Source organism: Hippoglossus hippoglossus, chromosome 18, assembly GCF_009819705.1.
Source record: "Hippoglossus hippoglossus isolate fHipHip1 chromosome 18, fHipHip1.pri, whole genome shotgun sequence".
Lineage (NCBI taxonomy): Eukaryota > Metazoa > Chordata > Actinopteri > Pleuronectiformes > Pleuronectidae > Hippoglossus > Hippoglossus hippoglossus.
The window spans coordinates 3,866,209-3,881,663 of record NC_047168.1 but is presented as its reverse complement, the minus strand read 5'-3'; the positions used below and the strand labels follow the sequence as shown (position 1 = coordinate 3,881,663).

Genomic DNA, 15,455 nt, shown 5'->3' with positions numbered 1-15,455 from the left:
GAAAAACAAAGTGAAAACGTTTCTCACAGACTCATAGCCCACTATTACTGTAGAAATAGGCTCATGATAGCTACTCTAAGGTTACTTTAGATCCAACATGCAAAGTGAAGTGTGTTAAATGTGAATTGTAACTACAATCACATTTTTAAAGCTGGACTTAAGATGAAATAACGATGGTTTGGGCTTGCCTCATTTTTGAGAGTGCAGGTAATTTTAAACAGATGCTCGTGGCTCCCCGCAGTGCTGTATTTGTGTTGTGTACATTTATGCAGAATATCAGAGGCACGAGTGCTGCACCTCTGCCCAGGCCAGCTCGATTAGGATAATTACACAATAAATTGGCCACTAACCGTAGAAGCCTCTTCCAATCAAGCAGGTGTATTTCTGCTGGATATTTGTAGAGTAGCATAGCTGTGGCACTGATGGCAAATACAACTATGGCATCAATTACACTTTTGCAACTATTAGAAAACAAAGTGAAGAAGAGAAGATTTAATTTGTGATGATTACTGTAGAAGTGCAGAGCAAATCATCACAAGTTTAAACGTGCAACTGAGTTTATCTAATGTCCCATTTTTATTCTCTCTTCAGGTTTTATTAAAATTGACAAGTCAGGGTCTGGTGTAACATTTAAAACAGTTGCTTCACCTGCTCTTGTAAGTGCAAACGTTACATCACTAAAAGTCTCCACACATGCCGCTGTAATTGAGGCTACAACTGCTTTGATCAGATTCATCGTGTTTCAGACATACAGGGTTACTGAGCGTTAATATCACAGACATCAAACTGTCATTTGAACCAAAAATATGATCAAAGAAAAAACGACATTCTGTGAGTAAAGCCTGGTGGAGCCACACAAACGTAGCATTTGTTCTTCTGTTTTTTAAATAATTATTATTTTGGCTCTTAAGTCTGTTTGCTGTGCTTCAGTCCACACTGTTTCATAGCATCCGCTTGTGGCTGTGTGTTTGATTCCACCCAGCGCTTTCTGCTGTTAGGAACCAAACATGCAGCACAGACTATGTAACCTTGCACAAAAGACCAGACTTGAGGCAATTAAATATTGAAAGGGGGGTTATTTTTACTTGTAGTTCCTTGAGTGAGGGCTGGTTCAAATGAGGAATGTTGCAGAATATCTATGAGGGAAGACATTTTGGTACTGTGAATGCAGTGTTACCTGCAGGATCATGTTGTTGAACTTGATTTTTTAGTAACATTTCAGTCAGTGCTTTAAGTTTATGATAGTTTGGAGTGTTTAGTGTTTAGAAACTGTATATTTTAAAAAAGGAGTGGCTGCTTTTGAGGCACTTAAACCAGTGTCAGCTACAGTTCAAGCCTTTAGTCAGGGAGCACAACACGGGTCCCTTTCCCTCAGCAACTGCACTCTAGAGTGAAACCCCCCCAGTCTGACTGACACCAAAGCCAACCAACCAAGCGATAACTAATAGGGGATGCCCCCGCTTATTACCTATGTTTAATCTATTTTCTTCCTTGTTTTTCTTCCTCATTCTTCTAATTTCTCTGCTCTCTCGTCATCCTCTATTCTCTCCCCCTTCTCTATTTTCTACCTGTCTTTTTTTCATCTCTTTTGGGCCACGCCTATGCCAGGTGACCATCTCAGTGGATGGTATATTGACCACCACTGGTTACACCCAGGAGGATTACACCATGTTAGGCTCTGACGACTTCTTCTACATCGGAGGGAGCCCCAACACCGCTGACCTGCCCGGATCGCCAGTCAGCAACAACTTCATGGGCTGCCTTAAAGATGTGAGTGGCTCCGTTCGATTTTGCAGTTTGTGACTGATCAAACACCCATCCACTCTTTATACTGTATTCCCCTGCCTCCAGCTAGTCGGCTATTTGCTTTGGAAGCAGTTCAGACTGCACCATCCTGCATCCTGTGTTGCCTCATGGGAAGGAGTGCAGATTTTAAAATGTTTTTTATCAGTTAAATAGTGTCTGAAAACTGTGGGTAAGTCGTTCTCATTCCAAAGAAAAACATAGAAACATCACAAAATTGCGGTGATAACAGACCCCGTGTTCAACTGTCGTGCAGCTTCATCCTCACGCAGACTCACACAAACACAGTGCGTATTGACTTTGGCACAGTCACTTGAGAATCATCAGCCTGTGCAGATATAACTCCCATATGTGAGAGTAGGAGGTGTCAGACAAACAGTATCCTGAATTATTTCATGTGTTATTCCCTCCTCCTCCTCCTCCTCCTCTAACCACACTGCAGACTGAACACATCCACAGGCCCTGCACACTCCCACAGTGGGATGGAAGAAAATCTCACACGGGTTCACATTTTTAATATTCACACACACTATACACAGCCACACATCAGCGGTGGCTGGATGTGCAGGGGGACAATAGCCTTATAATACTTTCTTTCTTCAACTCTGACAAAAAAAACACTTATTTTCACCAGGGCTTTAATTCATGGCTTAACAAGCCGTCAAGAGGACCAATCACAGCTTAAAGTATTATGCCCTTGTAAATGTAATGACTTGTATAGAGGCGACGCAACATGGTGCCATTGCTTTTCCTCATGAAACCACGCTGATTGAATAAGTAATTACTTTTGCCATCACTTTTAATGGATTGCACAGTAATCGCCCTATCTCTAACTTAATTATGCCTGTAGAATTACATTTTCATTATTTGGGTTGCTATCCGAAGGATCCCTAGTGGGTTTTAAACTTCCTAAGGCGTTTAACTATCCTCTCTCTCATCAAGACAAGGCTGGATTTACAGACAACGTACAGACCGAGCGCAGGGAAAGGGGGAGTTAACAGTAGGAAAAACAGACAATGGCAAGTGCTAGCAGCAAAAAATAGAGGTGAAAATGAAGATGCAAGGTGAAGACGCAGGCAGCTGGAAATCGCATGACAGAGAAAAGTGTTGGAGAGCAGAGCATTTACGAATCTGTCGGACAGACTTAGCTATCTGCCAGTAAGTAGCTAAGCAACAGTAGGTGCTGCCTTTAGAAAAGAGTGAAAGAAAAGAAGTCTGTGTACGTTTTGAGGTAAAGGTGAGATATGGTTGAGAATGGGATAGGTTCCAGGCAAAATCCAGGAGAGAAGTAACATTACTGTAATCATGTTTGACCTTCTGCAGAGGGCTTCATTTAACCTCAGGTCTGGGTCAGCACTGAAAAACATGTCTCATAACTGTGTAGAATCATAACGTGTCCTTAAATCGAGAATTGTATGCTGATAGCTTGACATGGTTTGACAAGGCCTGATAATTTTAAGATTCCAACATGGGGGCGGGGGTCGTCAGCAGCGTGTTTCTCCCTGTCCGAGTTCAGTGGCACAGCTTGGATTATCAGTGGTGTTATGGTCCGGGGCGAGGCTTTCATGCCGCCGCCACCGCGGTCAAACGCCTTTTGATACGCTTGGCCAACACCCTCCAGGCGGCAGAAATCTGAAGGAAAAGCGCAGCAGAGGAAGAGTAAAGAAGGCACCACACCAAACGAGGCACCGAGGCCCTATGAAGTTTGTATGTCCTGTGTGTGTGCTCATACGCGCGTTCAAAGGTACCCACATGCTATGATCATACGCTGTGTGATGTATCCGTGTTGTTTCTTAGCACAGCGGCGTGGTGTGAAGTCGGGTCTCTCCCTCTTGTTTTCCACAGATCACTCTCCTCTTCTGCACGTCACTGTCTGTCTCACCACCTCCGCCTCTTCATCTCTCTCCCAGACAGTGACCTTGCTATCACCCAATTCACACTCCTCCATCCATCTCAGTCTCTCTCTTTCACTCGCTCTCTCTCACCCTCCCTCACCTGCTCGTCCTCCTCACTCTTCCCACCGCTCTCATCATTTCTTCTCCACCTCCCTCTTCCTCTCATCTTCCCTTTCTCAGGGGCAGTTTTCTGTAATTAAGTCCATGCTAGTGCAGTTGGTGCGCCAGCTTTGCCACCCTGACGGCCAAATTAAAAATTGATTTCTTCGACTGATTCCATGCACTGGATGAATGCTCTCGCCCTCCTCCTCGCCCTCGCTCTCTTTCACCCTCTCTCCCTTCCTGCCCTCCCAACTTCATATTGATGCTTTATCTCTTTGTCTGCAGCTTCCTCCTGCTCTCACCTTTGTTGAATGATGACATTTTTTCGCGAGCCACCCATCACCCGGACTCATTTCCCCACTGACCACGAATCAGACTTCGTAGTTGGAATGGTCCTTTGCCCTTTGCAGTCACATTTGCTTATCACCAAGGCAGCAGTTATATTAAGTGGTAATGCTGACAATAATCAGAACCTGTCAGAAATTTAAATTGATAAAATATGTGATAAATTAGGATTGATCGGTGGATTGTCTATGAATCTATTGCAGCACCTGTACAAAAACAGATAGTGTATGTGTTTTTTGAACATTTATAACCCCCAAGTAAACCAAGAAAAAAAAGCTGATTATATTTATCCTGCTTACCTGCAGGGTTTTGGATTTGCTGGGTTTCTCAATGGCAAAACAAATCAATGGAGTCACCCCTGAGGAAGGCTTTGGCTCTGCTTTAGTCGTACCATTAGAACAGTGAAGGCACAAGTCATGAGTCCATGTCGGGGCCCCACACGGTTTGATTTTCGAAAGATCAGTGAAGTTAAACCTGCACAAAAACAGCCCGCGGCTCTGCAGCCCATGTCAATGAATTCAAAAAGCCGGGAGTGAAAAATCAAATCAAAGAAGGGTCAGAAACCTTGTTGCTAGACATTATTAAACTTTTGCGAGAGCTCTATTTATTAGTGGACAAGCCAGCGAGCTTCTCACCAGTGGGCAGTTTGGCTTGTTAGATGAGCTGTTGTGACCTACCCTCCCAATATTGAAGAGGACATATTACAAAGTGTCTGTGTAAAGCCAGACAGCCCCGAGGGATGGAGATATGATGGAAAGGCGTATGGTCTAGATGAGTCAGCACATGCCTTTAAATAGAAACCCCTTAGATAGTCTTGATTATTTGCTTTACAAAGGCACTCACTACTTGATACACTTCTCAGAGTGGGCCCTGCATGCCTCTCGCTCTTTAATGCATCCACTCTGTAACTCTGCTACCCTCAACTTCCTCTCATTTGTCATCCGCCATCATCTTCTCCCACCATCTTTTACGTACTGCTATTAGCCTGATGTTGCCCCTGGCTACTCCTCTCGTTTTATGTGTAGTCTTTTGCTGGAGACACACTGGAAAATGACACATTTCATACATGGCAATGCTGCTGTAGCATATTTATCAACTGGAATGCCAGTAGAGTGCAAACCTCCACCAAGGCCAAACAGCCCCTTATGAAACTACATTCAAATTCACTACATGCAAGTTGTTATTTGGATCTGCACCACCGGTCCCCTAAACATGCCTGATTTTAAAGGAATATTAATCTTAATTTTTATCATCAAGATCCATGAATTATGAGATGCAATGTAAAATAAAGTTTTAAAAAATGGATCTGCACCAAATAGGTGACCCATATGCATCCTTACACCAAGTTCAGTTACACAACATAAAACGAAAACATAACCTCCTTGGTAGAGCTAATTATCGTTGACCTAATAATTAACTGACTGGTTAAGGATCATCCTCTTGGACACACACTCACAGGTAGATGTCAATTTGACAAGAACGTGGACCAAATTGTTTTATTGGTTTATTGACACTTCTCATTGGCCCTTGTGTGAGTCATTTGAGTGTGCAAACAAAGAGTGATTTTTTCCACTCAAGCTTAGATTTCGGTTGGTATTCCCAATTAATCATCAGAGCCGTGTTGCAGGTACAAACTGACCCTAGAGTCATGGTGCAGCCTGTTCCCTGCTTTCAATCCTGCCTCATCTTTTCATACAAGCTGTCTGTTCGAGCTGTTCTGTAAAATCATTACACCAGGCCCTGCACAGCATGGATCATCAAAAATAAATACCTAAAAATAAATAAAGTCAAAATAAATATTCCCCTTCCTCCCTCTGCATTTTCTTTCTTCCACCTACTCCTCTCTGTCTCCAACACCTTAATCTCGTCGAGCTCACACCTTATTAAATGCCAGTGTTATCGTTATCATGGCTAATTACCAGGAATAATCTCTGCTAATGACGACATGATGAGATGTGCAGTACATGTGGCAGCGTGGCCAATGTGGGAGAGAACTGAAGGAAGGCTTAGGTTCAAGAATAACCCAGCACATCTGTGTTCTTATGCTCCATTCTGTGCCTGTGCGTAGGCGTGGCGCTTGACAGAGAGGGAGCGAGTGAGGATACATGTGAAAAATCGAGTTGGAGGGTATTGGAACAAGACACTGTGAAAGACAATGAGGAATGACATCAGCGGTGTGGTGAAATTAGATAGTAAAAAACCAATACGGCGAACCACATTGCACGAGATGAGACGTTCAGTGGTGCAAATATGACCAACAGGCCAGCGGGAAAAAAAACGAAAGAGTAACTTAATATTCAGATAATAATTCAGCACTATGTCTTCCTCTCTATTTTCAGGGTAGGAATTTGTTTTCTGGTTTGATGAAACAAGATGAGGGTTATTTAAGAAGCAAGATGTAGGAAATAATCCATATTATATCAGTGGATCCAGAGATGTCTCATAATTTCCCCCCTAATATAATTTAACTGGATTTTGAACCTATTGGGGCACAGCATGTGACGGCTGCATCACTGTCATTGGTGTCTGTTGTTCACACAGGGAGCGGGTCTGTTGCGGAGCTACTACATCTGGTCTGTGGTATGACTAGTGTATTTCCTCAAATAAAAGTATAGGTCAACTAAATGCCAGGACACTACAGTATGGAGCCGATCCTGCAATAGCAATAAAATCCTCGATAAAAAAATTAATGGATTGAGTCTACAGAGACGCTGGAATGCTTTTACTTTGAAACAGGTACAGGAAGTGTTGCGAATGTTTATGTCGTGACATATTCAACAGATAGACATGGAAACGGTGGTGGAGGATTATTTCCACTCAATTTTCGCTGTGAACCGCTCATGCATCCAGCGAGGCCCTGGTGTAATGTTCATGCGTAACGATCAGAGATACGTTTTAAATCTCTCTGCCAGGGTGTAGTCAACCAAAAGAAACAGATCCTACTGGTATTCTAAATCAATATAAAACAATATGTTGTGAATTGAAAGAGTTGAGTAATGAAATTTCACAGGGCAAGTCATGGGGAACCAGGGATGTTCCCCTTGCTGTTATCAAAGAAACAGTGTTTAGCTCTGAACATATAGAGAGAGTATCCTGCTCTCTCTATATCACACACACACACACACACACACACACACACACACACACACACACACACACACACACACACACCCCTCAGCTGTGTCACACTGTTACCTCGAGGACGTCCTCTCAAAACAGTGTCTGCAGAGTATTCTACAAATAAAAGGAGAAGTGAAACTATGAAAGACAAGGACAATTTACTTTACCTTTAGCACATAATCCATTGTGAATGCACACAGTGAGGAATAGACACACACTTTGAGCTGAAACAATGGAGCCGTGTTTCATCAAAGGCTGTCGAAGCCATTTGCATTAAGGCTGCAGGCAACACGTGCCTGTGTCTGGAAATCCCCTGGAGCCTTTATAAATTTTGTTTTACCCATTTATTGTGCACATACACTGACATATCTGAGCCTTTTTGCTGGTACGACAAATACATTACATGGATTTGACCAAGATGAGGGAGTTCATATGGCAGTGATCAGAGCTGGATGCGCTCAGAATGCTGCGCAACCCACACGACCACAACACTCACAGACATCAGTAGAATAAATGAGAGCTCGCCCTGGGCAACTTGTTAGTCCCAAGTGGTTGCTCTGTGATTTCATTTTTTGTGTGAAGGATTTTATTACCAATTCGTGGAACGTCAGTAAATGGAGCACTCGTCCGTCTTAAGTTTGTTGTTATCGAGGACTGTGGGCTGGAGATTGAAAATCAGCTCCTGTAGTGAGTTGTGTCAATGCTGTCGTCGCACTCCTGCTCCAAAGAAACTGGTGTATTACATTCACGTTGTGATTCATCGTCTCCACTTGCTGACGAGCTTTCTCAGCAGCATCTTTAAATGACACTGAAGCGTCATTCTAGCGATTAGGATGCATGTCCAGGCTCTCACTATTGTGGACAGGATGTTCTTGTCTCATGCAGCTCTATTCTGTGTGTATACTATAGAAACGTTTTCTATAACAATAATGATATACTACATGCCGTTTTTGAATCCACAATCTTGCTAGTTCATTCAGAATTATAACCTTGGAACTATTTGTTCTTTCTGCCGTCCAGGTGGTGTACAAGAACAACGATTTTAAGCTGGAGCTGTCACGGCTGGCCATCGAGCGCGACCCTAAGATCACCCTGAACGGTGACCTGGTGTTCCGCTGCGAGGACGTGGCAGCCCTAGACCCCGTCACCTTCGAGACCCCCGAGTCCTTCATCTCCTTGCCCAAGTGGAACACCAAGAAGACGGGCTCCATCTCCTTTGACTTCCGCACGACGGAGCCCAGCGGCCTCCTGCTCTTCAGCCACGGCCGTCCTCCGAGTCCCAAAGAGCAGAAGCCCGGTCGGGAGCTGAAGACAGATTACTTTGCCATGGAGCTGCTGGACGGGTATATGTACCTGCTGATCGATATGGGCTCCGGGAAAACAAAGCTGAAGGCCAGCAACAAGAAGGTCAATGATGGTGAATGGTGCCATGTGGATTTCCAGAGGGAAGGAAGGAAAGGTGAGGGCTGCGCATCATCTAGAAAATTGTGTTATTTGATGTTAAGTTATTCACATTCATCATCTGCATTTTATACCCATTCCTGGCATGACTATCAATAACAGCTCTGGAATTTGTTATGACCTCTATCACCATAGTTCATCTCGAAAAATTCAGCAATTTTGTATTTTGGGCAGATCTGTGCCTTTTTACAAGGTGTCACACATGCATTGGCAGCTTTACAATTGTTTTTCAAAATGTCGTTGCTCGTATTTTACAAAGCCAGCAATATGCATGTGTACTAATATACTCAATCTGTTACTCAGGTTTTATTTTGTAGTTCCCATAGGCAGCAGATTGAAGGGTCATATAGTATTAAAGCTTCATCAGTGACAGCAGAAGAACAGACTGACTTGACTTTGACATATTCTAAATCTCCATAGCTCTTTATGCGAGTCCAAGCACGTACTATTAATGATACACCCAGTGTTATTTATGAATGTAAGTTTATTTTTCATACCTGCGTGGTGCACTCTGATGACTCCGCCTGCATGTGGGCACAACAGGAGCATTGTGCTTCAGTGTGCAGTGTCTGATGAATGATCTGTAGGTGGGCAAGCACCTTGGACATTATACCTCACCCTAATGGCGTCTTCTAATGAGGAAGGGTGTGAATGAGTGTCTGCGTGTGTGCACGCATGCATGTGATCTCACCGCTGCTCCCGCTGTAATTGGCTTTTAATAGAAAATTAAGACGGAGTCGTTAATCACAGAACGAGAGAGAGCCTTTTGTTTCACACACTCCCTGCTGCATTCTGCTTCCCTTCTCCTCCATTTAGCCTATTACAGACACATCAGACACACACACACACACACACACACAAACACACACAGGCTAACACACTACTGTCTTCTTTTCTCCCTGTCTTTTGTCTGGCTGGTCTGGGTCCCTAAATTATCCACTTACAGCCCCTCTCAGCCGTACATTCACTTACTCACCCTCTCACTCATCCACTCTGCTCCCCACAAACACACCCACCCATCCACATCACACGTTTCAACCATTTCCACTGTCTCTTTGAGTCATTAAGACACACTTTCATCCATCCACTGAATACAAGAAGCATGTCACAATTTGATCAAGATGTCCTGTGGCATTGTACAATATTTGCGTTTCTGTCTTTTAGGATCTATCTCAGTAAACAGCCGCAGCATGCCCTTCAGCTCCCCAGAGGGCAGTGAAATCCTGGACCTGGACAGTGATATGTTCCTGGGCGGGCTGCCGGAGTCTAAGTCAGACCTCATCCTGCCGCCAGAGGTTTGGACAGCGCTGCTGAACTACGGCTACGTGGGCTGCGTCCGCGATCTCTTTATCGACGGCAAGAGCCGCGACGTCCGCCGACTGGCTGAGATACAGAGTGCGCTTGGGTGTGAGCAGTTTCTGCACGCGGGAGCTTCAGAAGCGCTGCAGCAGTACTCCGTGTGGCAATGGAGGTCTGTGCAAAGAGGGTTGGAACCGCTACATATGTGATTGTACCAGCACCGGATACCTGGGCACCAACTGTGAGATAGGTAAGGAATGTGAAAGATGTCTGAGGACATTAGGACTTTCAAATCAACACTTTGTTCGTACATAATTGTGTGCAAATGACACATTCTCAACCCCAAACAAGACCCACAAAATGACACAGGAATCTCTCTCATCCCCCTTTTCCACTGGTCAGAAAACCCACTAACACCCAGTAACATCTGGAGTTCTGTCTGCAACGGGCATTGATTCAAACTGCATCCACTCCCGGTTCAAAGGACTTTGCAATAACACTAATCGGCTCCGGCTCTGATTGGCAGTGATGCAAGCGTGACACCAGGGTGAACACATTAGTTTGGCAAGACAGCGAAGTGACGTTGAACATGGCGCACCAGGTGAAAGAAAAGAAAAGCCAACTCGGCTTCTGGCAATGGAAAAGTTATTTGTTATTTGCCTGTTTACCCACTAATTTGGATGTAAAAGAGGTATAGCAGGGAAGCAAATCATCACCTCTCATAATCAAAGAGACATGCTTAACATTGGTTCAGTGTAAAAACATTATGTCTTACACTCCATCCAATAAACCAGAGCAGGAAAACAAGTGTAGAATGAGCATTTCGGCACGTTCCACAATGCACTGCCTTGTATTTGACACGACCAAGCAGCTGCTGTACTGTAGGAGCAAGAGCTCCACAGGGAGCTGTGTGTGAACCAAGTGCCACACGAGTCTGGGAGGAGGGGGGGTTGAGGCTGAAGCACTGAGAGGATGGCAGCAGCGACTCTGAGCAGCCAGGCCTACTGCCGCCATCTGTGCCAGTCATGCAAACCCAGGTGGCGCGAGGTGAGCTAGTCAAACAGCACCACGTACGTCTGATTCCTCCCAATTAGCCGCAGACGCCTCACGTCATGGTTCGTCTTTGCACGTCCGTGGGGCTGAGTGAGCCATGACAGTCCTGGATTGTGAGGGACAAGGAGGGTAATGAGGGAAGGAGAAATGGGATTCAAATCAGGTCGGTGCAGGTAGAGGATGAAACGTCTTTATTTTGAAGGCTGCTGTTTTTACGGCTTCTCAGGTGGCAGGTGTGGTTTTTTACTGATCCTCCTCTGCCATCTAGTGGAGTTATGTGTTACTGCAGCATGTGGCAGAGAGCACTTTTCTAATAACCAGCCGATTCTTTCTTCATCAGTAGACTGAGTGCATAGATTAACAGAGTGTAGGGACAATCAATGATATTGACTCGACGAAGAAAACCTCAAGGATATTACAAGATTCCGCCAAGGCACATCAAATTAAAATCATCGATGGTCTTTTGAGGAGGGGCCAGGGCGCTAATGAATATGCTTTATGAACTATGGATTAGTTTGATGACTGAGAGACTTATTCTACATTGCATCCCATTTTTAGGTAAGAAGGGTGTTTTTCAAAGAGGGTGAAATGTGTTGATCCAGCTATGTGTGATTTAATCTTTACTGCTGTTACCAGTTGATCCACCCGCAGGGACTTTCCTGCATCTTTAAACATTGTGTTTTTGTACCCTCAAAAACCTAAATATGTGAATTACCCCTGTGACAGCTACTCATGTTAGCCTGTGGTGAGACATATTGATCCACATGATAAATTATGATTACTCCTCTGGAATGTGTCACTCTACACAGCAGTCTGTTCCTGGCATGGCTGCCTCTAAGGGTGTAACCATCGTTGTACCGGCTGTGGACGCGATGACTCAGGAACCAGCTGCTCTTGTCTGGTCTGATTCTAGATTGTGAACATGTCTTTTTTGTGTCTCTCTCTTCTAACAATCAGTGTTTTCAATTTGTGCTTTGGGAGGTTGATGTGTAAATTGATGAGAAATATAATGTTCATGTAAGAAGTCCCGAGCATATTCCGCACACTTAAAAACACCAGCTTGACACAAGTGAAGACACAATTATATTTATGAGGGAAATTACACAGTTAAAGGTGCAATTACTAAAACACAAAAAGTGACAAAAGCCTGGAGGAGCTGTCTACACGCTGTCAAACTTTTTATTAATCCTCTTACCTGCCTGAGAAACAGCAATGATTTATCTCATCTTTTGATGGATATGCTCAAAATCATCTTTCTCACTGAATGTTCGCTTGATATTATAGGTGTATTAAAATAGATAAGACATTTAAATATATACAAATTTTTACCTATAGATCATTGCCTATTAGTTTCATTTAAATCTGATCGTTAAAGTGTAAAGATATGTTAATATAATTACACATATTTGAAGATCCATTTCTTCTAAAGGAAGTTTGGACTTCATCTCTTATGTTTTTTTTCAGTGTCATTAGATTTGTCAAGTAGTTGTAATTGGATGTCTGGAATATTGGCAGTTGAGGGGGATACGGTGGTACAGTGGTCAGTCAGCAAGGTCCCACAAGGTTCCTGATTTGAATCCTTGTTTTGCCAGGGTCCTTTTTTGTAGAGTTAGCATGTTTATCCTCCAACAGAAATGCAGATTTGGTTAGGATGATTGGAAACTCTAAATGTGAGTGTGAAAGGTTGTTTGTCTCTGTATGTTGGCCCTGTGATGTACTAGTGACCTGACCAGGGTGTACCCCATCCCTACTGCGACCCTCAAACAGATAGCCCTAACCCTATATATTTGATATCGTCGTCTGATTTCATCTGATTCTCTGCTCCACTGTGAGCATTCCCTCCTTTGTCATGAGTTATACCCACTTTCTCACTCTTCTGTCCTCTCCTTCACCCCTGCACAGAGGCGACGGTGCTGAGTTACGATGGCAGTATGTACCTGAAGATCATCATGCCGGTCACCATGCACACGGAGGCCGAGGATGTGGTGCTGCGCTTCATGTCTCAGCGGGCTTACGGCCTGCTTATGGCCTCCACCTCCAAGGAGTCGGCAGACACCCTGCGCCTGGAGCTGGACGGAGGCCGAGTCAAGCTCACCGTGAACCTCGGTAGGCCACTGTGATTCATGGCACATGTCCCTGCTAACCTTTCCCTCAGCATCCCCCTGTCTCCTCATCTTCACGCTGTCTTTTAGCATTGTATACTGCTGAACTTGAAGGAATGGTTTGGCATTTTTTTTATTTTTTTTTATTTTTCTATCGTTTTTGGGTGGGCAAAAGCTTCTAAATTTGTCCCTCAGTTTCATCAGATCAGTTTTGTCTAATAAAACGTATTTTATTACATGTATTGGGTGAAGTTGGCGGTACAGTAAGCTAAAAAGCTAACGTATACCCATTATCACCCACCAGCTTACATTAGGAATGCTAAACGTTCTCAAAAGCTATAATTAATTAAGAAAACTGAGGAATGAATAGAGAAACTTCTCCTCCACAATTTGATAAAGTGCCTGCTGCCACAAGATAAAAGCAAAATAATGTAAAGTGAAATGAGGAGGCATCCCCAGAACAGTTATCTCACCCACCGTGGGGAGCCACCTTGCAGTCGTTTCTGTTCCATATTCGTTGACCCCTTATCCTTCCCCATCCCTTCCTCATTCATTGTCTTCTTTTTGTTCCCTGTGAAGCCCCCCCAGCACCTCCTCTCGCTAAAAAGCTCCATCTGTAAAGCTCCGTCCTGGGCCCCACCCGGAGCCTGAACCCACTAACCTGTCTCTACAAACTTCAAGGTGGCCTTGCTCCTGTCTTGCTCCTCCTCACGATCCTGCTCTATTCCACTTAGTTGTGGAGTTATCTGAAGGGCTTGTCTGGTCCACTTCTGCCCAGAGGCTTTGCTAGGAGAAGATACACATCCTCATCATTGGTAATTACACATCAGTTTAAAGTGGATGTAAAGAGGTCTGAAAGGCAATCTTGGAGAGGAGAAGGTCAGGAAAATTGTAGAGCGATGTTTGCAAGATGGATGGTTCCGTAGAGAGAGCGAATGCATTCCCTCTAATAACCGGCTCCGTGAATGCAGACCTTTTGACTTATTAAAATTTCATTGCGATGAATATTAGTGCTCTGGGGAAGATGGGTATGACCTTCCAGCTCTGGATACTTTAAGTCTGTCCTGATCCTTCTGAAGGAAAAGACTTTCAGCAGTGAGCGAGGAGGAGCGTGACAGAGATGCACCCTTGAAAATAGGAGTTTAAGCCACCGTAGAGACAGGAAACAGGCGGTGGGATAAACAACGGTGGACATTCCTCTTTTTCTATTTCTCCCTCTGTCTCTTTTCTATCTCTGTCTCTCTCTCCCTCTTTTCTCCTCTCGCTCATAATCACCCCCAAGTGGCCATGACTCAAAATATGGAACTTTTCATCCCTTCAATGGCCTGTATGTCTGCGGCCCTCGGATCAAACAGTCAGAGAGACCGACTCACAGCTGTAGGTGACTAAAGCTGCACACAGGGCCACAGACCTTTTAGAAATCCCCATCTAATACATACAGTCTAAGAAATTAAGAAATGAATTGTATTAAAGTCCCATCCCTCCACTTTTAATTGTGCTTAAATGACACCTCAAAAACACTACACAGCTCTGCTCAGGATGTTAATACTGACTCTTGCAAGAAAATTTAATTAGAACAAACATGAACCACATTTGACAATCAGCAGGGAATCCTCCATATCTCTTAAAGCGTTAGTCCTTGTGACAATTATTGAAATCCTGCAAATTAATAAAGAAAGGCTTAAAATGTTGAAGATCCCTGTGCACAGCAGTTGGTGCAGGATCTATCACAATAAGAAAATTAAAAAAAACTCCAGCGCACACCAGGATGCCAGGACTGACACTATCGGACACTATTAGTGGGCAGATAATGATGGTAACCTGTGCAATGTGTCAGCTGTCAGATGACGCCCGGCACAGTCTGGTTACCACCTTGTATTATCCTCCCTAAAAAATCACTTAAAATCACGAGCAACCTACATATGTGGCCCGTAGATACATATTGATGCACCTGTATTTATATCACGTCATATCTCCGCAAAGTGACGCCGGTCCCTGGCTGTTTGTGTCCACTATTCTGTAGCGGTTGACAGCTCGAGACCACAACCCAGCCACACTGCCACATGCACATGCAGCTCGCAACCACAAGATGGGGCAGAATAGTAGTAAATTAATTTAATGATGCAATTCTATGGGGGGGATAACAATTTGATACTTTAGCGATCCCTGCAAAGGGAGCCGCGGCTTGTATTCTTTGCCGCACTGCTTGTAGCGAGCAGTACACAGCAGGGTCTTATTCCTTGTGGTTTGTGTGCACCAGGCGTGAGGTGGCTGG

At 44.1% G+C, this 15,455-nt stretch overlaps 1 protein-coding gene across 1 annotated transcript in view; it reads left to right on the top strand.

Annotated features, from left to right (window-relative positions):
• Positions 1–15,455, top strand: part of nrxn2b (neurexin 2b) — a 617,697-nt gene that overhangs the window by 298,053 nt on the left and 304,189 nt on the right. Inside the window, 5 exon segments of the mRNA XM_034615320.1 lie at positions 1,609–1,770; positions 8,286–8,724; positions 9,891–10,126; positions 10,128–10,275; positions 12,981–13,184. Of these exon segments, the coding sequence (XP_034471211.1) occupies positions 1,609–1,770; positions 8,286–8,724; positions 9,891–10,126; positions 10,128–10,275; positions 12,981–13,184 (1,189 nt within the window).